At 36.8% G+C, this 27,862-nt stretch overlaps 1 protein-coding gene across 12 annotated transcripts in view; it reads right to left on the bottom strand.

Moving 5' to 3' along the window:
* Positions 1 to 27,862, bottom strand: part of kiaa0825 (KIAA0825 ortholog) — a 279,512-nt gene that overhangs the window by 225,871 nt on the left and 25,779 nt on the right. For all 12 annotated transcript variants that reach the window (XM_052020305.1, XM_052020304.1, XM_052020313.1 and 9 more), the window contains 8 exons: positions 26,551 to 26,710; positions 24,202 to 24,886; positions 16,112 to 16,282; positions 14,193 to 14,284; positions 12,304 to 12,522; positions 7,078 to 7,343; positions 6,444 to 6,594; positions 1,097 to 1,287 (listed from right to left, as the gene is read on the bottom strand). In XM_052020305.1, the coding sequence (XP_051876265.1) occupies positions 1,097 to 1,287; positions 6,444 to 6,594; positions 7,078 to 7,343; positions 12,304 to 12,522; positions 14,193 to 14,284; positions 16,112 to 16,282; positions 24,202 to 24,886; positions 26,551 to 26,710 (1,935 nt within the window). The remainder of the gene's footprint in view (positions 1 to 1,096; positions 1,288 to 6,443; positions 6,595 to 7,077; positions 7,344 to 12,303; positions 12,523 to 14,192; positions 14,285 to 16,111; positions 16,283 to 24,201; positions 24,887 to 26,550; positions 26,711 to 27,862) is intronic.

Genomic DNA, 27,862 nt, shown 5'->3' with positions numbered 1-27,862 from the left:
TCCCTAAATGTTCTTCCATAGCTTCTTTCATCAGAACTGGGGGGTAAAACAGAGATGGGCGGAAAAATGGCAGATAGAGTTTAATCCGGCCAAGTGTGAGGTATTGTAAAGGGACAGTACACAGTTAATGGCAGGACCCAGCAGTGTTGATACACAAAGAGATCTTGGGGTTCAAGTCCATAACTCCCTGAAAGTGGCCGCACAGGTTGACAGGGTGGTAAAGGTGGCATATGGCATGTTTGTCTTTATTAGTCGAGGCACTAAGTTCAAGAGTCAGGAAGTTATGTTGGAGCTTTACAAGACTCTAGTTAGGCCGCATCTGGAGTATTGCATTCAATTCTGGTCGCCCCGATATGGGAAGGATGTGGAGGCTTTAGAGAGGGTGCAGAAGAGGTTTACCAGAATGCTGCCTAGATTAGAAGGCATGTGTTATAAGGAGAGGTTAGACAAACTTGGACAATTCTCCAGAGTGGCAGATGCTGAGGGGAGACCTGATAGAAGTTTATAAGATTATGAGAGGCATAGACAGAGTAGACAGCTGGTAGCTTTTTCCCAGGTTCAAAATGTTTAATTCTAGAGGACATGCATTTAAGGTGAGAGGGAATAAGTTCAAAGGAGATGTGCAGGGCAAGTTTTTTTTTATACAGAGAGTGGTGGGTGCCTGGAATGTGCTGCCATGGGTGGTAGTGGAAGCAAATACAATAGAGGTGTTTAAGAGACTCTTAGACAGGCACATGAATGTGCAGAGAATGCAAGGATATGGACATTGTGTAGGAAGAAGGAATTAGTTTAGTGAAGCATTTAATTATTAGTTTAATTAGTTCAGCACAACATCGTGGGCCGAAGGGCCTGTTCCTGCGCTGTACTGTTCTATATCCTATGTAAGCTCACTGATCAGAAAAATTAATGCTCTTTCTCTCTCCATAGATGCTGCCCAACCTGCTGTGTAATTCCAGCATATTCTGATTTAATTTCAAACATCCAGTATCTGCAGTTTTTTTTGATTTTGAGTGCACATTCTGTTTCTATGTATAAGTGAAAAATATATGGTAAACTTGCTTCATTCAAATATATATTTGTAACAATTAAAGCTTACCTTATCTGTGAGGTTCTCTTATATGTAGGACGACACCTAGAGTACCTGGATGTCAGAATGGTTAAGGTTTCACTCAACACCTCAGCTAGGAGCTGCTGGCCTATCGTAGAGGGAACCACACTCCAGAGATCATAACGGAAAGCACAACAGTGGTAATGCCACATTTGAATGGAAAAAGAACATCTCTCTCCCTGTCAAATTAATCAGAGAGCAACACTGAGTAAGCTAAAGGTTTATGAAAAGTTATTCTATTTCCAATATCTCTATAATGGATTCAATGTGAAAAAGAAACAAATGAAACAATGTGCATTGGACTAGAGGACTGAAAAAAACCCACAGGGGCAGATTTAATAAAAATCAGTCCTCTTATTTACATTAATAAACAAAAGGAAACTAATTTGATCTAACATATAAATATATGCTGAGTTTGCAGTTATATTTTAGTTATCCAAATTATTTGCTTCAATGAGAATAAATGGATCTAAGTTGGTTATAATTGTTTCTAACTATGTAAACCAGAAAGAATGAAGCATTAGAAAGCATTATTCACAACCTTAGATCCCAAAAAAAAAAACCCAAAAAATTGGGATATATTTGCAGTATATGCAGAAAATATAACAACTTCTACTCTGTAAATCCCACAAGCAGCAGCAAAATAAATCATTGGATAATCTGTTTCTCGTTTTTATCTCCCAATAAGCAATACTATCAGAAAATTTAAAACAAACATATCTTCTTCAAATAGTAACACAGGATCTTTTATTTCTTGAATAAAAGATCTGAAAGACGGGACCTCCAACAATATAATACTCCATTTGCATTATATTTAAGAATCAGCATCTATTATGGTTCAATTTCAGCAGCCCCCTCTGTCCGCCAATTTGTAAATATATAACTTACTACAAATGACTAAATCAGAATTAAGCAAACATACATTTGTAGAACTGTCAAAAGGATTTTCAGCTGAGGTATGGGAAGTAGGGAAATCATATCCACTCGGGTAACTATGACCTAACCATTCAAGTTAACCTAGACCCTTAAATTTGTTGAAACTATCATTATCATATGATACTGAAGACTTGTTGTGAAATTTTCCCAAAAGTAACTTTCAAAACTTGAAATCATTTCATTCGATAACAGATGCTCCAATTTAAAGACACTTAGCTATGGAGCAGAAAAGCCCTATTTAATAGTCAAGGTGTGTGAAATTCAAAACTTATGTTACATTGAGGTCTCTAAAAATCTCACTGAATATTTTAATTCTAATTAAAAAGCCACACAAATTACAGCACAAAATATAGTTAAATGCTTCCTCCAGTTCTCCAGAGAACACGCAAGGTGTAATACAAATCAGAGTAGTAATTACAGTTTAGGCGTAAAATATTCCAAATAATTAGTGTGTTCAATTTAACCTAATGAAATGAACTACAGTTAATTCTATTAAACCAAAAAGAGCTATGAATCAAATTGCCTCAAAAAATGACTTAATACTTTAATTCCTTTAACATTACTTAAAATTCCATTACCATAATTAAGATGTAAGGCACCTAAAGCATCTTGAAATTTCTGTGTGTTTATTAACAATTAGGCCTAGAACTGTTTCAGCCCTGAAAACATATATTAAATGTGCAGTGTGTGAATGGCTAACAAATGTTTTGGGTGAGGCCACTGAAACAAAATTCTAGAGCACTCATAATTCATGCACAATAGCACAAGCCTTGGACATTTAATGCACTTTCTTCATGCTCCATATTTGTAGGGAAATCAGATGCACACAACATTTGTAACAAGACAGTGGAACTGATGGCAATGGCACAAAGATTTAAATAGCTAAGATCTAATGCCCAAGGAACTGAATATTCCAAGGGAATTGACAATTTTTAAGGTGGGGTACCTCTATAAATAAAGGATAACATTAGAAGAGTAGTGAGAAATGACCTTGTCTCAGAGAATCAGAAATTAGGATCTGCTTCAGTAGAGATTTGGTGGGCATAGTCTACACGTCCCCTAATGAAGGCTGTATTGTTAGACAGAGCATCAGTAGATTGAAAGAACAGCGTTATAGCATTTTAAATTATCTAAAAATGCTGAGATTGCAGAGTTCTGAGATGCAGAGGTATCTGGGTGTTCTAGAGCATGTTTCCCAAAATCCATTAAGTATTTATTGTAAGTAATTAGGAAAGCTATCAGAATGTTATCATTTATTGCTAGGGAAACTGAACACAAAAAGTAGGGAGACTATGCTTCAATTATATTAAGCATTGTTGAGATTACATCTGGAATACTGTGCACGGTGTTAGTTTCCTTATTTAAGGAAGGATGTAAACATGTTGGAAATAGTTCAGAGAAGATAAGAATTAGGAGCAGGGGGAGGCCAGTCAGCCTCTAGACCAATACCTGAAATGGACAGATTGTCTTATGAGGAAAGTATGGACAGGTGAGCTTTGTATCCAATCGAGTTTAGTAAAATGAGGGGTAAGTTGATTGAAACATAAGAACCTGTGGGGCTTTGACAGGCTGAATGTGGAGAGGAAGTTTCCTCATGTGGGAGAATCTAGCAATAGGGGTAACTGTTCAGAAATCAGGGATTGTTCACTTTAGGTGATTTTTACTTGTGTCAGAGTGTTGTGTCTCTTCGGAACTCTTCAAAGGAAGTCAAAGCAGAGTCTTTGCATACTTTTAAGGCAGATAGATTCTTGGTAAACAAGGAAGTGAAGGATTACCATAGGGTCACAGGAACATGAAGCTTAGGTCAAAGTCAAATCAGTGATAAACTTATTAAACAGTGGAGCAGAGTTGAGTGGCCTACTCCTGTTCTAAATTTGTATCTTCATATAATGTGACGAGTATTGTCGGGCCTACAGTTTGGGAGAATTCTATAAAGCATCAAAGGATAACTTTAAAAAAAGATAAAGAAGCAGGAATTGGAATATGAGAGTTAGCCAGCAATAAATGTGAAAACAGATTGGAAGCCTCAATAGTCAACCATTTAAGATTGAAATGAGGAGGAATTTTTTCTCTGAGAAGGTCATGATTCTTTGGAATTCTTCACCTAAGAGTTGTAATGGCAGAGGTGGAAATTTGAACTAAAAAGGAATCAAAGGGTATGGGCAGGGATTGGGAAAGTGACATTGAGATTAAGACTGGTTCAGCCGTTAATTTATTGAATCACAGCAAGGCTTGAGGGCTCCTGCTTCTTATGTTGTTATGCATGGATTTCTATGTTTATTAAAAACAGAATAAAATTACACAAGTAATTATTGATCCCATAGAAACTGTGACAGGGCATACTGTATAATGACCAGGAAAAATAATGTGACAGAAGAGGTAAACAAATACTTATCCATCCCAGTTTATAGTGGTAGACATAAAAGGCACACTAAAGATAGTTGGAAATAAGAGATCAAATGGAGCGAAGAACTTAAAGCAATTATCATGATTAGATAAAATGTATGGGGTACTGAAAACGCGATAAATCTCCAGGTTCTGGTGGATTGTATCCTAGATTGTAAATGAAATGACTGCAGAGATAGTGAATGTTTTGTTGTGATCTTTCAGAATCCAGAGATTCTAAAAGGTCCCAACAGATTGCAAAAAATGAAAATGTAACATTGCTATTCAAGAAAGAAAGGAAACAAAGAGCAGGTTCATATGGGCCATTTAGCTAGCATCTGAGATCAGGAAAATGCTGAAGTCCTTTATAAGAAAGTGGTATTACGACAGTTAGAAAATCTATATTTCTATATCTATAGATTACAGTGGAGAGCATTCTGACTGGTAGCATCACCGCCTGGTATGGGGGGTCCAATGTGCAGGATCGAAGGAAGCTGCAGAGCGTTGTAGACTCAGCCAGCTCCATCACAGGCACAAACCTCCCCACCATCAAGGACACCTTCAAGAGGCGGAGCCTCAAGAAGGCGGCATTCATCATTAAGGACCCTCACCATCCGGGACATGCTCTCTTCTCATTACTACCATCAGGGAGGAGGTACAGGAGCCAGAAGACCCACACTCAACATTTCAGGAACAGTTTTTTCCCCAGTGACATCAGATTTCTGAATGGTCCATGAACCCAAGAACTCTACTTCGTTATTCCTCTTTTGCACTATCTTGTTTATTTTTCTGTAACTTACAGTAATTTTTACTTCTTGGACTGTACTGCTGCTGCAAAACATCAAATTTCACGATGTATGTCAGTGATAATAAAACTGATTCTGATTCATATCACAATTAGATATGGACAAAAAAGCTTTATAAAAGAGAAATAGTATTAGACAAATTTACTCAGGTTCTTTCAGGCAACTAGAAAGGTGGACAGTAGTGAACAAGTTAAATGTAGTTTATTTCCAGAAGACATTAAATAAGGTGCCACGTAACAGGTTGGTCAACAAGGGCTCATGGTACTGAGGTAAAATGAAAAAAGTGAGTGTGCAAAAAAAAAATGACTGCCAGTATACAGAGAGGTTTGGGTGTCTTCATACGAGACACAGAACACTAGCAAGTGGGTACAGCAAGTAATGAGGAAAGCACATAGAATGTTCATCTTCATTTCATGAGGGCTGGAGTGCAGAGTAGGGAAATCTTGTTGTACCTATACAGGACATTGGTGAAACCACTCCTAGATTAACATGTAAAGAATGGTCATGGTATCAAGCATTGTACAAGGCAAACTACAAACTTGTTTTATAATTTTACTTAATAAAGAATTAAATAGTAGTCCTATTTATAAAGTGTTGATTTTTCTTTTACTATGGACATGTTATTTTGAGGCATTGCAGAGACAGTTCAACAGACTGATTCCTCATATGATGTTGTTGTTTTATGACGAAAGATTAAATAGATTAGGCCTATAATCTCTGGATTTTAAAGAATAAGAAGTGATCTCACTGAAACAAATAAGGTTCTGAGGCAGGGTAGATACTGCGAAGACATTTTCCCCCATGGGCGAATTTTAAAATGAGGAGCATTCTCACGAGATAAAGGGATCCCATTTGAGATGGAGGAAGCATTTCTTCTCTCAGAGGATTATGAATCTTAGGAAGGCATTATGCCAAAAAGCAGTGGATACTGACTCATTAAGTATATGAAAGGTTGAGACAGCTTAATATTTGGATCATGAGGGAAGCAATGATTATGGAGATCAGGCAGGAATGTGAAATTGATGCTATCAATCTGATAATCCAATGGTAAAGCAGATGTGAGGAGCCATTGGTCTATGCATACTCCTGTTACCTTATATGTAATCAGAAATGATTATTCTTTTCATTAAGCGTACAGTCAAACAAAAGTTAGACTACTACTGCAGAAACAGATGAAAGTCAAAAGATTTCCAAATTAATTTTCTCACCTCATAAAAAGATTTGGAGTCTTCCCAGTGGTGGCTTTGTGCATCCTGGAAAATACTTGTGGCACAAACTCTTATGCTGTAGCTTGTAATTTGAAATTGGATCATTCTGATGAATTCCTGATACTGCTGAATTGGCAGCAAGAACAACGGCCTACTCAGAAAAAGATCAAATATACATTTATTTAAGGCCTTGGCATAAGACAACAATCTCCAGTGCCACAGATGGTCCTGATTATTATGTATCTATCATTCACTTCCTCTTTCCCTAAAGGTGATGTTAGTATTTAAAACAATTTTATAATTTGTTCTTTGCTTTAAATTCTATCATGATCTTGATTGCATTTAGGTTCTCTTCTCACCAAAGTGTCAAAATAAAAGTAATAAAATTTTAACATTACTTCAACATTTTGACCACAGTATCAATTATGTGAAGTGTAAGTTATAAATTTGCTTTTATAATATTATATAAAAATATCAAAGTAAATAACAGTCCATCTATATGGAATATTGATTATTCTTTTCTTATTGTACAGATACAATTAGAAGACATTTAATAATGAGGAAACAGATTCATTTAATTGCTTAGTTTTATTTCAATTTGCAATTTAAATGCTTTTGAGTGTGGAGAACTTACCTTTTGCTTGTCTCTTTCAGCATATTTTCATACTTGGTTAAGTAATTGTGGACAAGTATTGCTGTGGAGAGGATAATATACAGATTTTGTACTGGAACCTTGGAAGGGACATCTTTGCTTCTTTCTTCAAGTCGAAACAGGACATCTGCAGCTACTTTGGAACAGCTATCCACAAACTTTTCCTTATTTTCCTGAAGAAAGTTTTCACAGCTTGCCAGAGCCAATGGAAGTAATGTGTCAACTTCCATCATGATGTCAGAACAAAACTAGGGAAGAATAAATAGAACATCAAATTGTTGAGTCCTGATAAAACAATGTAATTATCAAGAAAGTTGCATTGCACAATAAAGTAAGAGAACTATAATAAAATAGATTGAATCACAATAAAATACATTAATGTGTGCTTATTGCTTTATAAAAGACTAATTATGATAGCTTAATTTAAACATACTAGCATTCTGTTTCTGAAATTGAATATGTGCTTGAATATTATGAGCCATTCACAGATTGCTCGTTGGTTAATTTGGAGAATGCACTAGAAAAGAATATGCCAGTGATGATTTGTAGCTCACCAGAAATTATGGGACAAAGTGCATCAATTACAAAGACACACTTTTTTTGAGTTCCAAAGTTTAGTTAACCAAGTTTGATCCCATGTAAACACTTCAGTCAATTATTTTTTTTAAATCTCCAAATAGTTATGAATATTACTAATCAAATAAATCACTATTGTACCACAAATCAAACCAGAAAACTGCAAATGCCATATTGGGATCTTGTGACATCAATTTACAATTTAAAAATAAATGTATATTCAAATGAAATATGATTTAGAAGCACTAAGTAACAATTATTCATGTTTAACAGTCAATCTACAATATTTATCAGAGCTGAGAATGAAAAGAAGAATCCATCCATACAACCATATTGATTTGGAAATATGGCTAGACTGAATTTGCCAATCTCATTTTTGGCAGTGGCCAATACCACAACTTCTATGGATTCTTTTGCACGAGGAAAATTATCCAGAGTTTTCTCTCTTCAGTCCACTGGGGATGCACAGCTGTGCAGATGTCATAAGATGCTTGGATTCAGCTTTGATACAATTTACTCTTAAGTAAACAGCCAACAGTCACAACAAGCTTATTAGGACTAACTATTTTTTGATAAGGGTTAAGGTTAAAAAAAAATCAGAGAAAGAGAGAAATATAAAACTAGTAAACAAGGCTACTGTTGTTATCAACAACTAAATGTCTGAGGAGATGCACCCCAAGGGATAAGAACATGACAAAAATAAACACTCTCAGACCCATTCATGCCCATGGTGCAATTTTATGCATCACTCTCTCCAGTCTCCTAGAAAGGCTAACTTCTGGTGAAGGCAATAAAAGAGAAATTGCCTGATTTCCTAAAGCAATCAAGTCAGGTCTATAAGTCCACATTTATCCATCACCATAACTGAATTTACTTAATTAGCCATTCTACTATTCGTAATCTTCCTCCCTCAGGATATTAAGGCTACATAGAAACCAAACTTCTGGACTAATAGTCAAAAGGTATTACCATGAGGCTACATCTAGAATATCGATATATACATTCTGATGATAAAACACAACTTTTCATTGGGGAAAGTTGGATTTTTCAAGGGCAAAACAAATTTGTCCTAAATAAGAAGGAAGTGAGATACCAGAACATTTATTCTCTCTCTATGAATAGTCTGGCAATGTCAAGTAACTAATGTTTCTGTAATGATGAGGACTGAGGTGGTTTTAACATAACGGGATTGAGTTCTAAATGTACTTTATGGAAGGTTCATTGTTCAGATGAAAGAGAAGCCAAGGGTCAGGGTCAGTTTGTATAAACTTGTATCTCCTGCAAGTGTAGTTAACCTTCTGCATCCTCAGATGACAGCTGTCTACATTGCTTTTCCCCATCAATGAGCACTGGGGAAACACTGGCTGCAGAGCTATCTTCTAAACTGGCTCAAAGCCTTGACATTTATAATGATAAATGAAAACGCTTTGGCAAACTTGCCTCAATGAATTGTAATGTTTCTCCATATTGCAAGGGCAGCATCAGATGTCTGGAATGTTAATAAGCAAATGCTGTACAATGAATTTGTCCATTTTTATTGAGCATGGCCATTTACTCTTCTTAATAATGTCTTCATTTCACAGAGGATTTCAAGATGCTTCTCCCATAGGCCCTTTGGTATTCATCATTAAGCCAGGAATTGAGGGGTATGCTAGACATGCGGCTACAGATTGCTGTGGTGATAGTCCACAAAGATGCCTAAATTTGAGCTGCTAGATCTGTTCTGACTGTACCCTATTTAGCATGGTCATAGTATCAACACAACACAGTTGAATGTCTCTTTGGTCTGAAGATGGAACTTTGCTTCCACAAGGTCTACGTAGCAGTCAGTTTTACCAATACTGTCATGGAAAAATGCATGTAATCGGTAGATTGATGAGAATGAGGCTGTAGGTTCAGCCTTCATGTTGGTACACTCTTTGCCACAGGTCCTTCTGGCAATTTTCTCTTTCAGAACTTGGCCAGCTTGGTCAGTGCTGGTGCTACCAAGATATACTTGGTGATCAACATTGATAAGATATTTATTTATTAGTACATGGAAACACACAGTGAAATGCGTCTTTTTGCATTACTGAGAATGTGCTGGGGGCAGCCCACAAGTGTCACCACTCTTCCAGCGCCAGCATAGCATGTCCACAGCTCCTAACCTGTATGCTTTGGAATGTGGTAGGAAACTGGAGCACCTGGAGGAAACCCACGCAGATACAGGGAGAACGTACAAACTCCTTACAGACAGCGGCAGGATTGAACCCAGGTCACTGGCGCTGTAATAGCGTTACGCTAACCGCTACACAACTGTGCCACCCACCTTCTGCCCCCTTACTACTTGCAGTGTTTCCAAAGTTTGCTTAACATGGAGGAGCACTGATTCATCAGCTGAGAGAAGATGATGGTTGGTAATCAGTCAGAAATTCCCATGCTCATGTTTGACCTGATACCATGGGGTCTTGAATGAATGATGAGGACTCTCAGGCCCATGATGTGCTCGTGACTCTCCTTGAACTCTTCCCAGCTACGCGAGATGGACTCCTTCAGGTTCCCAATCATCGCGTATATTTATCTTGACAGACAGGAAGTGCAACAATTATTCATCAGTGGGGTTAATGAGATGGCTGCTTTGCTGTATGAGGAGAGATTGGGTTGACCAGGCCCGTATTCGCTCGATTAAATGAGAGGGGTTCTCATTGAAACCTATAAACTTCTTACAGAGCGGGACAAGGTAGGTGTATGACGGATACTTCTCTTGGCTGAGGAGTCTGAAACCAGGAGGCATGGTCTCAGAATAAAGGGTAGCTGAGAGATAAGATGAAATCTCTTCACTCAGAGGATGGTGAATCTATGAAAGTCTCTACCCTTAAAAGTTGTGAATTTCAATCATTGAGATCATTCAAAACTGGGATTGATGAATTTTTGCATATCAAGGAAATCATTTGATATGGGGATAGTGCAGGAAAATGGAGCTGAGATGGAAGATCAGACAAAATCTTGATGCCTTTTTGGAACCTCTTTGCCAAGTGTCTCTCCTCTTGCAATGTATCTTTATGACCTATGTTCTGTTCTCAGTGAAAATACTTGAGATGGCGATGAGCAGGGGAAGGCAAAATGATATAGACTGTTCTTCCTCTACTGCATCAGCCATTGGTTCATCATCTTAAGAATCCAGCTCCATTGCCACTTGTGCTTACCCCTCTCTCTGTTGGAAGGTTTCTTACTGGTGAGCCTGCAATGTGGAGGAAGCAATCAATGGCAATGCAATGCTGCATGTACCATCACTTATAAAAAGAGCTGAATATTTTAAACAACAGGTTTCCTTCAAATTAGGAATGAGAGATGTGTATGGAATAGAATATAATTGCACAGCATGAATTGTGAGGCCCTTTAGCAGATCCAGAGACAGAGTGTTCAACTCTCCTAATATCTGCCAGGCCAGTCATAGATAGTACTACTCAGCAGCAGGTATGAGCTGTAGACTTTTGACCACATTTTTTGTGAGGTCATGATTCACTAATGTCATTCAATATTTTGGAGTGGAGGTCCTGAAGGTCAGCCGCTCCTCCACTTGATGAAAGTTTGGCCAGTTAAACTTAAGAAAATATATTTGGGAAAAATGTAGCCTTTACAAATATGTGTAAAATTAAAGTATATTTCAATATTTACACAGCCTGTGGGGGGTAAGTTAGAAGTTGATTATAAAGTCAGAAAATATAGTTTGTGGGTAAATGGCGGAGGAGTGCAACACCTTGAATATCTTACTGGATGACTAGCAAAATGAAATAAGTGGATCAGTGCCCATTGTGCACACCACCAAGAAATTCTGAGAATAGATTCAGGAAAAGAAAGCAAGCTTTCCAAAAGCCGTCTTCGTAACGTTATTTAACTGTATCATTGCCTAAGTAGATGGCATAAGTATGCATTTTACAGAATGCTGCCTATCAATCTGTTCCATGTTTACTGTTAGCTCATGTTTACTCTTCAGATAATGTTACAGGTCTTTTATCTTTATTATCCACCAGCAGCAAATTTAGATTACCATTTATGAGAAACCTGTGCACATGTAAATCTTCAGTGGTTTTCTTGATTAACTTTTGATAATAGAATAACATTGGGTTAATCCCTTGAATATCAGATTGCATAATCTGTAGATGGAAAGAAATTAACAGGCTAAAATGGTCGTTTGATCTTTTATCGAGTTTTACATTAGTTTGATGAACTTATGGAACACAAGTGCATCACATGGCTCCTCGAGCCTACACTGCTTGGTTAATCCTTTATCTCATCCTTGATTCCCCTTGTTCCTTGATTTCCTTAACGTACAAAAGTCTATCATCTCAGCTTTGCAGAGACTTAAGCAACAAAAAGAGTGCAGAATTCCAAAGGTTCACAACTTTCTGAATAAAGAAATGCATTCTGGTTTAAATGGCTAACCCCTTGTCCTCAAGACTATACACCCCAGTTCTTGGCTCTCCAGACAGAGTAAACAACACATCTTTCCTATTAATCTCACAGGATTTGACATGTTCTGATGGCTCTCTAGACTTTCGAATGCTGTAGCTAGGCTGTCTATGCTAAGTTTCTATGACTCTCCTCCCATCTTTTGCTGAACATATCAACATTCTGTTAAACTGGCATTACCTTTGCGACTTTTTTAGGTTGTTCTTTCTCCGTACATTGATTCCACGTAGCTTCCACTGATTGTGTGCACATTGCTAAACTTTTACCTGAGCTGTAAAGGTTTGTTTCTTGCTGAAGGCATTTTGAACATGCGTCTTCAATTACCATCTTCACAGAGTGGGCTGCAGAATGTGCCAAGCCCTTGAAAGCATTTCTCCAGTCACATTCAAGAGAAACACACTGCAATTTAAAGAAAAAATAAAACCATAGTTAAATAGTATTAATAGAATTGCAAATATATTTGAATTCAAATTATGATTATTTAATTATTCCAAAATAATATTTTAATTTTTAGTACTAAAATATTCTTACCAAAATCTAATGACTTTTTATTGCAAATAATATTTATTACCACTTATTAACTAACACTAGCATAAAAAGTGTTTCACTTTAGGAGTGACTTCAAGATGTTCTCAGTCTGCATATTCATCTGTAGAAATTTATAACCAAAACCCTTTCTACTGTTCAATTTTTTCTGTCTCTCATGAACGACTTTAAAAACAACATGCTGAAATTTCCAAGACAAGAGAAGGAAGGAAAAGTGCAACGGCACTTGGGAGCCAAACACTTAGATCAGAACCAAGTTCTACCTCATGCAAATTCCTACTTTGGTGGCTCTCAGAGCATCAGAGTATAAAAAATAGAAGCAGAAGTAGGCCATTTGCATGTTTGTGCCTTATCTCTACTCACATGACAAACTCGCTATCACAGTAATTAATCCGGTTAACCACTGCACTGCCTTAATCAAAACTATGAGATTCCTTACATGGAAAGAGCAGATCTATGCACAATATTGCAGATGCAATCTCAGCAGGGCTATGTTTAATTGGAGCAGGGCATCTCTACTCTGGCACTCAAATTTACTTGCAAAGAAAGTCAATACATCATCTGCCTTCCTTGCTTGCATACTAACTTCTAGTGATTAGAGTATGGGGACATCCTGGTCCCTTTAATCGTCAATATCTTTCAGTCTCTCATCTCTTAAAAAATACTCTACTTTCCTATTTTTTTTAACCAGCAAAGTGGATGACCTCAACTTTTTCCACATAATGTTTCCACTTTCACATTCACCTAGGCTATCTATGTGTCTGCAAAATCTCTCCACATACTTCTCATGACCCACATTGTCACCTTGTTTTGTATCATCTGTGACCTTGGTTATACTACACTTGATCTCCTCATCCAAATCATTGATACAGATTGTATACTGCTGGAGCCTCATCATCAATCCCTATGGCATCTCCCTGGTCACAACCCCCCAACTTGAAAATAGTTGTTTACCCTTACCCTTTGTTTTTTTCTCTGTTAACAAATCCTCAATCAATGCTGGTATATTAATCAGAAAACCATGTCTGTTCTGTTTAATGATCTCTTAAGTGATATCTAATCTGTTCTTCGAGCCATAACCTCAAAAACTCTAACCAATTTGTCAGACATGATTTTCCTACATAATTCTATGTTGACTCTGCCCAAATGCTGAAAGGTTGTTTCTCTGGCTGTAAAAAGTCAGAGGGTTGTGAATTGTCAGAATACCCAAGTCCAGAGGGCTATGAAAACCTTGCCATTTTATATACATTTTGTAACGAACACTGATAGATATTTAGGCTCTAGCTTATCAAAGGATATGTGGAATTGAATAATAAAGTGCATCTAAGGATGAAAATTCGCCACGATTTTGTTTCGAATGGAGGAGAAATCTTGTAGGGAACCACATGGCATAACTCTGGTTCCTATCTTAAAGCACTATTGTCTACTGAAAGTGAGAATACAAACAGTGCTGGTAGCATTGTGAAATAAGAATTAAAAAATATGGTATTCATTACCATCAAACATGGAAGAGATTAGATTACCTCAGTCACAAATAGTAACTGCTCAGCTTGGATGCTGGTTTTGTTCATATCTGATGGCATGTCAGCATTTGTTAGGGTCTTCTTTAGCACTCCTAGCAAAGATAAAATTACCATACTAAAAGTTATTGATGTTATTCATTCTTGACAAACTAGATATATACAAATATCATGTCCTATTTCAAAGCTGAGCCTGCTTTCGATCTGGGAAATTGCCTAACTTTATAAGTTTTCCATTTTAAATGGTGAGGCTGATTTTTCTATTGAATGAAAACAGCAATCTGGGGGCAAAGTGTCCTCAAAATTGTGCTGCATATATTCTCTGAATTAAATATGATATGTTTCTGCTCAAACTCATTTGGATCTTGCCAAATCTAAAATGTGCCATAAAGTAATCAAATTGAACAATGTTTTAAAAAATAACTGTTTTCCTTCCTTGCATTTAAATATTTTTCATATATTTAAGAAAGATAATGTGTTGTATTATTGTTATTAATACAGCTGAAAACGGCTTTTACAATAAAGTAAGCATTTTAAATAAATGTTTGATTCATCACCTATGAGTAATATTTTAAGTAACTTAAAAGTGTTTAATTCCATAGACACATAGAGTAATTTCATTGGTGTAATGTTGTCATGTTCCACATACAATAAGTATTTAATATTTAAAACAGAAACCAATCTGAATTGAGCACTAGGCCAGTTTAGTGGACCAAGCTGAATTCCAGCACAATGCTTTTTAAACTAGGATTAAGCATCCAATCTTATAATGACACAGAAGGAAGCCATTTGGCCCACTGGGTTCATGTCTGAACCCAGCAGCCCTTTTAGTTGCGCGTTCTTGGAGCTGTGAGACAGCTGCACTAAATGATGTGTCACTCTGCCTCCCTGTTAGTTTTTTTTTGCTTAGACATCATCTGCACTTGACATCCTCAATCATTTGTAGTTAATTGGAAACTTCTGGGTAAATTCCTCTGCAAAAACTAGTGCAACTTGACAGGACCTTTTAAAATTGCACTTGATTTGGTGAAATAGCACTCCATAAAAATTATAATTAGTATAGGTATGTACAACAAATGCATTTAACTTTTAGTCAGTGTTCAAAATGTATGCATAAAAAAAAGAATGTTGGTCCCATTCAACAGTTTTATAATAAAGAACTAGAGAAAAATACTGTGAATGCTGCAGATCTGAAATCTTCCCATCTGTAAATTTGCATTCCTTTCCAGATGCAGATGTCATGCTGGAGTACAATATGATTGATAATCTGATCAGATAGGGAGATAGGTTAAATGGGGTAAATATAAGCCATCTATTGGAAGTGAGCAAGTTACTGTAAGAAAATCTGAAGCACGGATTAAATTATCATTTAAAAAGACAATCAAGAACAATGAATATAGCTTTGTTAGAAGATGGTGAAGTCTGGAGGGAACAAATAGGGTCAAAGGGCATTGCACATTTGACACAAGCTAGATGGATTTTAGCAAGGCATTTGATAAAGTCATACACAACAAATGGATCAAAAAATGGCCCATGGAATCAAGATTAAGTGTTAAACTGGATGTCAATGGCATTTTAGTAAATGCAAGACTTTTTGGAGTGAGGTTCTATGGGGCTCAATACTGGGTCACCTGCTTCTTCTGGGGTATATATATCAGTGATACAAACTTAAAATAAATTTGCTGAGCTCACAAAAAATGGCTGTGTGGTTGGCTGTCAGGAAGAAACACTGCAGACTTCAGGAAGATCACCCCCCATTATCAGATCTCACTCTCTCATGCCAAGCCACTATGGCATGGATGAAGAAAGTCAAGGTAAGCAAAGGGAACTGTACTCTTTCAAAGTATACAAGAATGGCCTGATTTTGTAAATTGATGGAAAATGAAATCAATCAGTTTAAAAGCCTAATGGATAAGACATACCTCGAACATTTCTGCCTTGCTGTGTGAAAGTGTTTTCCAAAAAGACTTCTGAAAGGAGTTCCTTCATTCTTTTTTCCATATGAAGAAGAATTTTAATCAGCTGGGAAAGGCCTCTAAGCTGATAGGTAGTGAGATCTAAGTTTCTTATCTGCTTGGTCTGTTCCTGGGTAACTGGCCAAACAAAACAAAGAAAGTTTAAATTGGTAAATTACTGCACTTACTTACACAATAAATATAGCCTGAAACTATTGCTAGCAATGATACTTTGTGAAAGTCTCTGACAGCTACTTCAGCAGAGACATTAACATGGGTTTCAGGAGTTACCTTTCTTTAAAAAAATGGGAGAGGTAAATCTGATACAGTTACTTGGAGCTGTGAAGTTCAGGACCATCATGATCCTCACTTCCATAGGTGAAACTATACAGGTATGGGACTGCCCACAGCAGTTGGCAGATTTCAGTGACCAAGTACAATGAAAATCTTAGAGATGGAAAAGAACAAATTTAGGAATAGGAAGAACAAAGTGGGTTGCAAACTTAGCAAAGCATTTCCATTATTTATAAGGCATATCAGAAATACTTAAGAATGTTGACCAAGAAATTGACCTGCAGCGTTAAAGGCACACTAGAGCATCATTACTTGGCATTCCACAACCGCTTTGAAGAGGTTGGATGAATTGCTGACATCAGTTGTGTAGATAGCATATGCTGTAACAATACACCCAGCCTTCTTCAGAACCCATGGAAATGCCTCCAACAGTGTCACCTAGAAGGACAAATGCATTTGCCTTGGTATTCTATTACCTACCACTTCCCCATAGAAAGATTGGACTCTAGGTTCTACAGAAAGTTGTATGCAAGTTTGGAGCTAGTTCCCCATACTCCAAGGCATTTCATACCACCCTTACAACAGCCAAGCATCTCAAAGTGCATGCCCATTTGCCTCCATTTGTAAGGAACTCCATTGCAGCCTTCGTCTGAGTCATTTGAAGTAGAATTAGTATAACACAGCCCCTCCAGCAAGTTGGTACTAAAGCAAAAAATAAAATTGGCGTGTTTAAATACTACGTTGTGCTAGGTTCATACACAAATTTTAGGTGGAAACAGCACTAGGATAAAGTGTTTCGAGTCCCTCATGCGTCATTACTGTGGTATAGCTTGTCCAGCATTATCCAATTTCTTGTAATCTCTATTGGAGTAAATGTGCAAAAAATAGTACTGATTATGTATTGTTTACTCAGCAAAATGTGAAATATCTATTTTAAATATTATTTGACATTCAAGTAATCAGACTTTTCAACACTTCTTAAAATTCTGAAATATGTCAACTATATGAGCAAATATTCTCCTAATCCTATGCTCTTTTTTTCAATTCACTCTTTCATGGAACTTTCTTGTCGGAAAAAAGTTCCTACAGATGATTTTAACCAGTGGTTCCAGTGGCAAAGTATCTTCACGTTGCAGTATGAACTGCGACTACACAATTTTTATATTTCAGCTTCTTATTTCATACGATTAAGTAGCCAAATGTTTAAAAACTCATACAGCACAGGAACAGGCCTTTTGACCCTCTGAGCCACACCGACCACCAAGAACTCATTTACACTAATCCTACACTAATCCCATTTTATTCTCCCAAAATTCCGATCAAACCCCTCCCAGATTCTACCACTGACCTAGACACTTGGTACAATTTACAGCGGCCAATTAACTTACCAATGCACACATTTTTGGTATGTGGGATGAAACCAGAGCACCTGGTGGAAACCCACAAGGAGAATGTACCAACTCCACACAGACAGCACCGGAATGTAGGACTGAACCCAAGTGAGGCTGGAACACTACAAGTTGCGCTTTCCTATGTAACCGCAGGAGGTGCAAATTCTGTCCTTCCACCTCTTTACTTCCTACCATCCAGGGATCTAAAGTGTCTTTCCAGGTGAAGCAGTTCTCCCAATAAGACATTCTGTATTTGGCATTTACAATGTGGCTTCCTCTACAAAAGTGACCCCGCACTTCCGTTTGTCTGCTTCGTTAATTCACCATGCCACTCCCACTCTGACCTTACTACAACAAGGCCCGATGCAAGCTTGAGGAGCAGCACCTCGTTGCTGCTTGCAAGACTCAATATTGAAATATCCAACTTTAGATTACTCACTTTATTTCTGTTTGTATGAGAACTGGCCATTTTTGTTTGCAATCCTATTTTTCTTTCCCAACTTTTTTTTTAAGTAGTCTGGTCTACATGACTTGTCCCACACTATACAATAATATTAGCAACCTATTTCACAAAGAAACTTAATCAGATCTTAACTGCTCCTTAACTGCCACATTATTTCACACTAAAGGTACAGTGGCCAATGAACTTACCGACCTGCACATCCTTGAAATCTGGAATCAAACCAGAGCACCCGCAGGAAACCTATGTGGTTACAGGGAGAATGTGCCAACTCTATTCGGACAGCACTGAACATCATGGCTTCAGTGACTCGGGCTCAATCATGAGGCAGCAGCTCTACCGGCTACACTACTGTGCTGCCCACAGCGGCAGAGCTGGTTGAGCTACTCTTTTAATGTTCAACTTAATACTCCCCTGTACTGTATTATCCAGCTGGCAACCATCATACACTTTTTCTTGCTTCGTTCTACTTTCTGCATCTTTGTCATCCAGGAAGCTGTGTATTTTGTTGCTCTCTCTTTTGCCCTTGTAAGAATATACAGCTGCCACCTCAGTACTGAAGTGGTGTGAGTTCATTTGCAACCTTGAGGGGCTACCCAAGAGGAAGAAGATACTTTATGGCATATCCACAAATCTTCGGATGCACTAGGTAATTCATCTAGTACAGACATTTCTTACTTATGGTCATACTTTTGTTTTAAGCCAGCAAATGGGAGATATTGGAGAAATCAGCTATGTAGATCAAAAAGCAAAATCTGGTTTTATTCACATGCTGGTCTGAGGATGAAGAATTAGGTACCAAAATGCAATAAATAATACTAGTTTCAAAGGAATTTATGACAGCTTTAATCCAACAGATTTCCTATACTCAACAAAGTTATACGTCTTAACACATCAAACTTACTAATATATACAGCACATTCCAAATCCACAACACTATCATAAAAAAAAGTAAAGTCCCAAAATTCCAAAGTAACGCCCCACCATTTGCATGCTCCCCTCCCAATCATACAGTCCTTAGTTGGAAATGCCATGCCATCACTTTATGGTTGCTGGATCTAAAATCTTAGAACTCACTACCCAATGATATTGTTGGAATATCTTTACTAGAAGCAATGCAGCAGTTTAAGAGATGGTTTACCAACATCATCTTATGGGCATATACAAATCTGCAATAATTGCTGGCCCCGCCTACACTTAAATAAAACATTGCAGTTAAAGTATAATTTGCCTGTTTAATGTCAGTGTCTAGTTGCTGTCAATTAATACATTCTGAACATTATAGTTAATTGCTTCTTTTTAAAACCATCTTGTACCACTACCCATACAGTTTTAAATTTACTGGGGTTAATTTTGACATTTAGTGAGTTTTGGGTAAGCAGTCTAATGAGAAGAATGCAAAATACACTTCCTGACCTAAATTTGATGCCAGTGGTTTTTAACCTCTATACTGCAACTGTGATCTGAACTGATACAAATCTGCAACTGGATGGTGGCTGGGAGTGGAAATTTGGCAAAATAGATGCTCAAGGGAATGATTTCTGGCAAGTTACAAGGACAGAGATTTTCCCGTCTCTTCTATTTTGGCTGTCCATCAGAATGAAAGGTCATGGACCTGAAACATTACTTCAGTTTCTCCCTCCACAGACACCGCCTGACCTGGTGGGCATTTCCAGCATTTTCAATCATAATTTGCATAATTAGCAGCATCAGGTGATAGATCAAATTCAAATTCCATTAAGTGGAAGGGTTGAACCACTTGTTCTATTCCAGCCAAGTTTTTTTTATTGGTTGCTTTTGACTATTTTGTGGTCAGTGTGCCTTGTCTTGAGCTTCTTTTTTTTTGGTCATCTTGCTACCTTCCAATGCCAGTCTAATCACATTGGTCTGCTAGCTGTCTGATAATAAACCAGCATTCTGGTAGGACCTTTATTAGTTTCAAATATTGACTTCATGATTTCAGAAATGTGATTGAATAGGGGAGATAAAAGAATAGAAATTCCTAAATCCCACTTTCTTGATTATGGATTAAAAATTCAGATGCTGGTTTATAGGATGCTCAAAGCCAATGAATATTTGTCTGGGAATCAGATTATCTGTGTGTTATACTTGTTTATATAACATGGTCTATATAACATGATGGATGTAAGAGAATTTAAAACAGAGGGATTGAATAACTTTTTTAATAATAAAGTATATTGGACTTAAGATATGCTTTATTAAAATTCATGCTTTTGTATTAATATTTCATGTAGATTCTGAAATTTAAACAATTTGTTATAATCAGCAACATATAATGAATTCAAATTATACAGATTTAAATGCTTCAAACCTTTCATCTATAATGCAATCATGAAAATTCTGATCACATTGTATCTTCTGTATATTATTCTTAAACAAACATTATTTATATTGGATGACTGATAGTGAATACTTTAAAGGGGAAAATCCCTTAACAGTTGTAATTTAACTGGCACTAAGTGCCATCTGAAGAACAGAACAGATGGTGTTGCAAAGGTAAACAATCATCAGATGGCTTGCTGCCAGATTCCAAGAAATATTAAACCCTAACTGAAGTGCAATTCCCTTATGGACTATACTTATTGCCACTTCATTTTCTATGTACTTTATCCACAGTGTCAATCGCAGAGCAAGCCTATTTCCAGCCTTTCTTATTACCCCTGTGGCCTAGCGCTACCATAACAGCCTTTGGTAGAAGAAATTATGTGTCTGCCATGGTCTAAAGCCAATTATTATATATTTTCTTCAGAAAGATGCCCTAACCTTCTGGGAATTGGTAATCATGAAATGATTTACCACTGATTTAATTTTCCTGCACAAATTTGTTGTCAACCATGCTGGCTACACCCAGCTGCATGAGATAAATTTCTGCCTTTTAAAGATTACACTTCAAATCTCGAAATAGAAATAGATGGCCTGGGGAATCCTGCTGCCTTTTGTATTCTAAAATTCCATTGGCAATTCGATCAGATCCACTTCTTATACAGGGAATACATATATGAAAAAACAATAAAAGGCGGCTCAATGTGGTAAGGAAAACTAAGGATACATTTCTATACTTTCAAAATTTAGCTCTCCTTAGTCTTTACTCATCATTGCTTTTCCTTTCTAGGATTTTGAGAATATATCAGAAACTTTCTAGCTTTATCGCTTCACCTTTCAAAACAGCTACCATTACCTTAAGCTTTAAAAGCCCAATCTGATCTACTCCAACTTCTATCAGTTACCAAGATAGTTCCAATGTTGAACACCACTCTGAAGTTTTTAACCACTTAATTCCATCTTCACCTAATACATTCTAAGTTCATTTCTCCATCTTCAAAATCTCCAAAAACTTCCAATGATTGTGGCCCTGCAGCTTTGTTCTCTTTAAATTCCTCATAGTCCCTATATCCTCTGTAACCTCCTCTCATTCTCAGCTCAATATTTACTCCTCATAATTCTATTCCTAACCCATCCCCTTCACCCCATCAAGCCAGCATTCTGAATTCCATACTTGTATGCTGCATCATGATGCATAAACATGACACATATTTCTAAATGGTAATGGCAAACAGGTGTAGCTGTCTGACTGCTTGTCAGACAACCAATTGTTAATGAGCCAGAATGTGCTGGAGCTGAATCATGGTAAGATCAAAGTCATAGAGTCCCTCGTGACTTTTCCCCATATTACCTTGTAAACATGCATTTTAAGAAAAAAATATCATTGATGGAATGTGGTCATTATTGGCAAAACAAACATTTATCACCCATGTGTAATGGCCCTTGATGACTCCCCACCACCAATTCATCTTGAATGCTGCAGTCCTTCTGACGAAAGCAGCATCAGAATATTGTTGGGCAAAGACTTCCAAGATTTAATCATAATGATGATGAAAGAACAGGAACGTATTTAAAAGTCAGGATTGTGTCCGACTTGGAAGAGAACTTGCAGGTGTGGTGCTCCCATATACTTGCTGCCTTGTCCATCTTGGTGATAGATTGGGCGAATACCTCCATTCAGTCCACAAGACTAACCCTGAGATTCTAGTTGCCTGTCCCTTTAATTTTCTTCAACCTGCTTCCACTCTGACCTCTGGCTTTGGCCTCTCTCACTACGTACACTTTTCCAACAATTATCAATGAGCAGCAACTCATTTTCCAACTGGACACATTGCAGCCCTAAGCATTTAATAACAAATTCAAAAATTTTGCAATAGCCTACAAACATGGAGGAAAGCCCCAAGGTCCAATCTGTTTCAGAGTGCAATGATAACAATTCTTGATAGATTCAGTCATTACAAAATCTAAGCTGCAGTGTCTCATCCCCTGAAGATCAAACAATAAGTTCAATACAATAAATTTTATTTCTGTTCTTATATCTCAGAATTTCAGTGATGGCATTTTATTTCATGCAAATACATCAAAACCCTGAACCAACAAAACCAGCACACTGCAGAAGGCTGAAAGTTTATTTATTTTTTGTGGTATTAAAGTTGGGACAAAATGCTGGGAAGGACATTAGGAGAAACCTCAGTCATCTCCTAACCGAGAATTCAGAGCGCAACATCTGAGACAAGATGACAAAGGAGTAATATCAAGTCGTTTCATCACAAGAATGTTAAGGATTTTTGCAAAGCTTCTATTTCCAATCAGGTAGTGAATTATGAAGTACCTAGAACATCCAATGCATTCTGTAACATTTTTCTCATTATATACACCTATACATTCCCACATAATTAGCATATCAAATTATATTATAAAGAGTAAACAGTAAGAGATTAAGTAAATGGCAATAAATTTAATATCAATATTTTTAAATATAAAATAGAATCTTTATCATTCAAGAAATTATGTCTGCCATCAAAACAATTAAAGATAAATTATATTGCAAATGTGTATACAAAATATTTATGAAAATTATTCAGTTAGAATTAACATATCCAAATAGATAATTGCAATAGTAAATACTACTCATTTAATCTCTTCTGGTTTCTGCCCTGCAAAGCACCATTTTGATTTTTCTTCTTGCTATTTCCCCACCACCAGAACTTAAAGTTTATCTTTTTCCATTTCTATAGTAGGTCTTTTCACAACAAAATAGAAAGAATTTAATAAGTGCAAATCTCTCAAAATTGTGAAATTAACTGGTTTATGACAGGCCTCTCCTCAAACACATAGTAAAAAAATGCATGAAATTACCTTGCAACCACTACTAAAATGGAAAAAATATGACCATCTCTAATCACCACTTTTTTTTAAATATATGCTGTAACTCTTTGAGGTAGCTTTCAGCAATGCATTTTCATATTTACTAAAAGCAGAACAAAGAGTATTCTTAAAATAGGAAAGGAGTGCAGATTAAGATTGGATGATATAGTTGAACAATTTAAATATTAAAATATTTATCATCTAATAGTACATCAATAAGAATGTTGATGGTTGTTACTTGCAGCAAGTTAGAAAGCACAGGATCATAAATAACATCCTGACCTTAAAACTCAATGCTACTTTAAGATTATCCTTAAATTAACATGAGAATTTTGTGCCATTCATCCTTCATGCCTGTGGCTGCTTGAAGCAAACAAGAAAAAAGAGAGAAAATAGTTGTAAAGTGCAGCATCTTTTACATCCACCTCAGCAAGCAAATGTTGCCTTCTTTATCTCCGCCAAAAGACCATACCTTTATCACCACAGCATTCTATCAGTATTACACTGAATCGTCAGCATGGAACACATTCAAGCCCCAAAGTGGGTTTTTCCACCCAAAACCCTGTGAATGTTATGTCTGAGCCAAGGCTGATAATGTAATAATTTTTTTATTTAAATAATAAATTCAACAAGAATCTGCATAACTATTAAACATATCAAAGTTCTTTCTAGTAAAATAAATAGCAACAGAAAGCACTGACCCACAGAGTGTACTGTTCCCTTTTGTTTGTTTAAAAATTTGTTTGCCTTTGTCGAATGCAGTTTTGTCGAATGCGGCACACTTTTCTTCAACTGCTGCTCACAAAACTTTTCAATCAAAATGTAAAGTTCGCCTGCAATATTCTGCAGGTATGTATCATTAATAAACTTCAGTACTTTAGACTCCTCCACAAGTGTTCGTAAAGCATATAAATCTTGTCTCATCATGGTTAACACCAAAGGAATCATGTTTTCAAACCCATGAGCCATTTCGTCAAAACTGATCTCACTGACGTTGATCAAGACTTTATTCTGTAGCAGATCTTGTACAGATTGGTACTGCATATTTTGATATCTGGTTAGAACTTCCGTTTCTGGATACAAAAATAGAAGTTGCTGAAGACACTGTGTTTTGAATTGAATAGTTGAAAGCATATCATTTATTTCTTGACAATTTTGAAGCTTATCAATGACAAACCGACGAAGATACAATCTCACATCATCCCACATGGACAGGGCATCGAGAAAACCATCGTCTTCAACAGCATGAATAGACGTGGTGGAAGGAATGTGAAATGAAGCTCCACAGGAACTCAGTGGAAAGACCACACCACACTCAGCAGAGAGATCCAGAAGTAGCTGCATGATCATTTCTTCCAGGCCTTTTTCAGTCTTCAGAAAATGAAGCTTGTAGTATAGGAAAAATGAGATGATAATTAGTAAATATGAAACAAATAATCAACAGAACTGACATAATATGCAACTAGTTTTACAGTCCAAAACACATACTGCATTGCGCATGACTTTTTAAGATTCCTCTTAATTTCATGGGGAAAACCACTTTACATAATGACTTGGGGGAAAAAAACCTGCCCTGCAATAAGCCTGAATTGAGTTTAAAACCATGAGTCAAATTTTGTATTATTTCCTAAATGCTACTCTAAAATACTACAATAACTGACCTTTCAGGAAATTGACACTCGGGATTGATACTTGTTGATACATTTCAAAGCAATCATTAACCCACTTTACTTTTTTGTCTTAGCTATTCTTTCCCTCCCCCCCTCAGTTCTCCTATACATAAAACACAGCCAAGAGAGGCCAATTTGGGTCTGTGTTTGTCGGTGGTGACTCAATTCAAACATAGAAGATGTTAAGGGAGCTTGATGTAGATGTTGAGATGTTTTCACTAGTGGAAGAGTCACTGACAAGTGGATATAGTTACAGTAAAGGAGACGATCGCTTAAAACTGAGTTGCATAGGAATTTCTTCTTTCAAAGGATAGTGAATCTCTGGAATTCTCTGCCCCAGAGGACGGTGCAGGCTAGATCATTAGATACATTTAAAATAGATAAAGATTTGAAAGATTAAGGAATTGAGGGTTATGGGGAACTGGCACAGAAGAGAAGTTGAGTCCAGCATAGATCCTCCATATTCATAGTTAATGGGAGGACTGTTCCCATCTTCTTGTGTTCTCTCTGCGAACAAGTGAGCAGACAGTTCAGTTTCAAACTTCACAACTGCTGCTTTAAACCAATGCACCTGAACAGAATCTTAGCTTCAGTGTTTTGCAGATTTTCTTTCTTTCTTTTAGTGGGAGAATGATTAACCTGCTTATAACACAAGTTCTATATCATGTTTATAGCCCAAGTTTCATGTGGTTTGTCTATTTTGGACATGGATTCTATAAAATGGCCTTTGAAAACCCTTGAAGCTATATTAGGATGCTTAGCCTAACACCTGCAGGAACAATTATTTTCACAAATAGCTGTCAAAGAGCAAGAGTGTGAGGGAAAGCCCCAACGTTGTGTCTGAAGTCCATCACCCACATCTCATATACTGCTAGGCAATAACATGTTTTTCCCCTTATTTAATGCAGGTTAGGTTCTCTGCACAAAGGTAAGGGGCCTAATGTCAAATGAAGTAATCTCTTGATAATAGACTGAACAGGTTATTTACTTGAATGTTCCAGCCACCAAATGTCCCTTCTCCTGACCCTAAACCTGGATGAACTAGTCTCCCATGAATCCAAAAACTGATTACAGCTTTTTAAATAGGGATCATGACAAGAAAGAGGAATGGGATCAATGAAGAGCTGTTTCAAGATCTAGCATTGACATATCAACTGTTTGACCCTTTCCATTCTTTAAGATTTTATGAAAGAGCCATCAGAAAGAGCCGCCCAATGCTCGGCAAACTGGTAGTCAAATATTCCAATGACAGATATCCAAGGTGGTTTCAAATGGGGTACATTCCCCAAGTTTAAACATAATAGTTTTGCAAACTGAGACAAGAGTAACTTTATATCAATTCCTTCCACTATTTTACAGCACTATAAAAAAATCATTTACCAGTGCTTTAAGAAAGTCAGTCAATTGATTACATGGAGTTGTGAACAGTTTGATAGAGGAAATATTGGAACTGTTTAACCATTGCAGGTAGTCAGCATTCTTCTGCCCGGCACAGAGCTTATTAAGATCTGACTGCAGTTCCCTCACAGTCTCCTCAATACTGAAAGACAAAGGGAAAAAATAAACAATGCAAATCAAATTTTAGAAAATCAGTAAGTTTATGTGAAGCGAATGATCGTTTAAATAAAAACACCTTGAACAAGCAATAATAGAGTTTTCCTCGTTTTAATCTTCACTTTTTTCAAAAAGATCTGATTAGCCATGATCTTATTAACTTGTGATGCAGGCTTAAGCAGCTGAGTGGCCTACTCCTACTCCCAATTCATATATTCACATGTTCAAATTTAGATTATTTCATTGAAATCTATTAGAATATCTTAATATGTCCCACTGCAAAATTTTGCTGGCAAGCCATTCTGGATCTGTTAAGATTTACATTTAAAAAAGTACTTCCTTTCACAAGCTTTTTACACAATTGTCTGTCCTGCATCTCTGAAATGGCTTAATTTGTAGGTGTGATTAAACTTTTCTGCTCAACTTAACATGCTGCATAACTCAATGAACTCACATCCTTTGCCTCCTTTCAATATTGTAGAAACTGGACCCCAAAAAATCAGTTGGACTATTAACTTGGTATAGTGCCAAGATATTTAGGGGTGGGGCAGTATCAGGAAAATGTTCTCCAATTTCCATATAATGCAATGGATAACTCTCAGATGACTATCAAATCTTGGATTGAGACCAGGCAATGCACTGTTGGACAATCAATTATGGCTCTTCCAGCACTGTCGTTTGACTGTGAATTTATTTGCAAATCATTCATTCCTTTATTGCAAGAAAAAGCCTAGAGGCTTCTTCTTGGTGCTTCCTTAACAGACAGACATAGTTAAGATCAGAAAATAATTTACAAGGTTGAAATTCCACAGTGCTAGATCATATTTCCCCAACAACACATTTCTTGTAGGTTAACAGTGAAATTTCCTCACAAAGCTATATATCTTCAACCAAGTAGCACTTAAAAACAGAACCATGCAATCCAATTTTTGATCAAACCTTTAATCTTCAGCCCTACTTCAGCTATACCACTGCCAAAAAGTTTTGGCTGCACATTTACCACATGTTGCTCTATGACACAGCAAACCAAACAGAATTGCTAAATTGGATGTATCATAAAGTGGCAAGTTCAGCAGATTAACATATCTTGAAGACATCACAACTCTGAAATAACCAATAACTAATAATACTTGTGGTT

The sequence above is a fragment of the Pristis pectinata genome, chromosome 7 (assembly GCF_009764475.1).
Source record: "Pristis pectinata isolate sPriPec2 chromosome 7, sPriPec2.1.pri, whole genome shotgun sequence".
Lineage (NCBI taxonomy): Eukaryota > Metazoa > Chordata > Chondrichthyes > Rhinopristiformes > Pristidae > Pristis > Pristis pectinata.
Note: the sequence above shows the minus strand (reverse complement) of the source record. Positions and strands in the feature narration are given on the sequence as shown.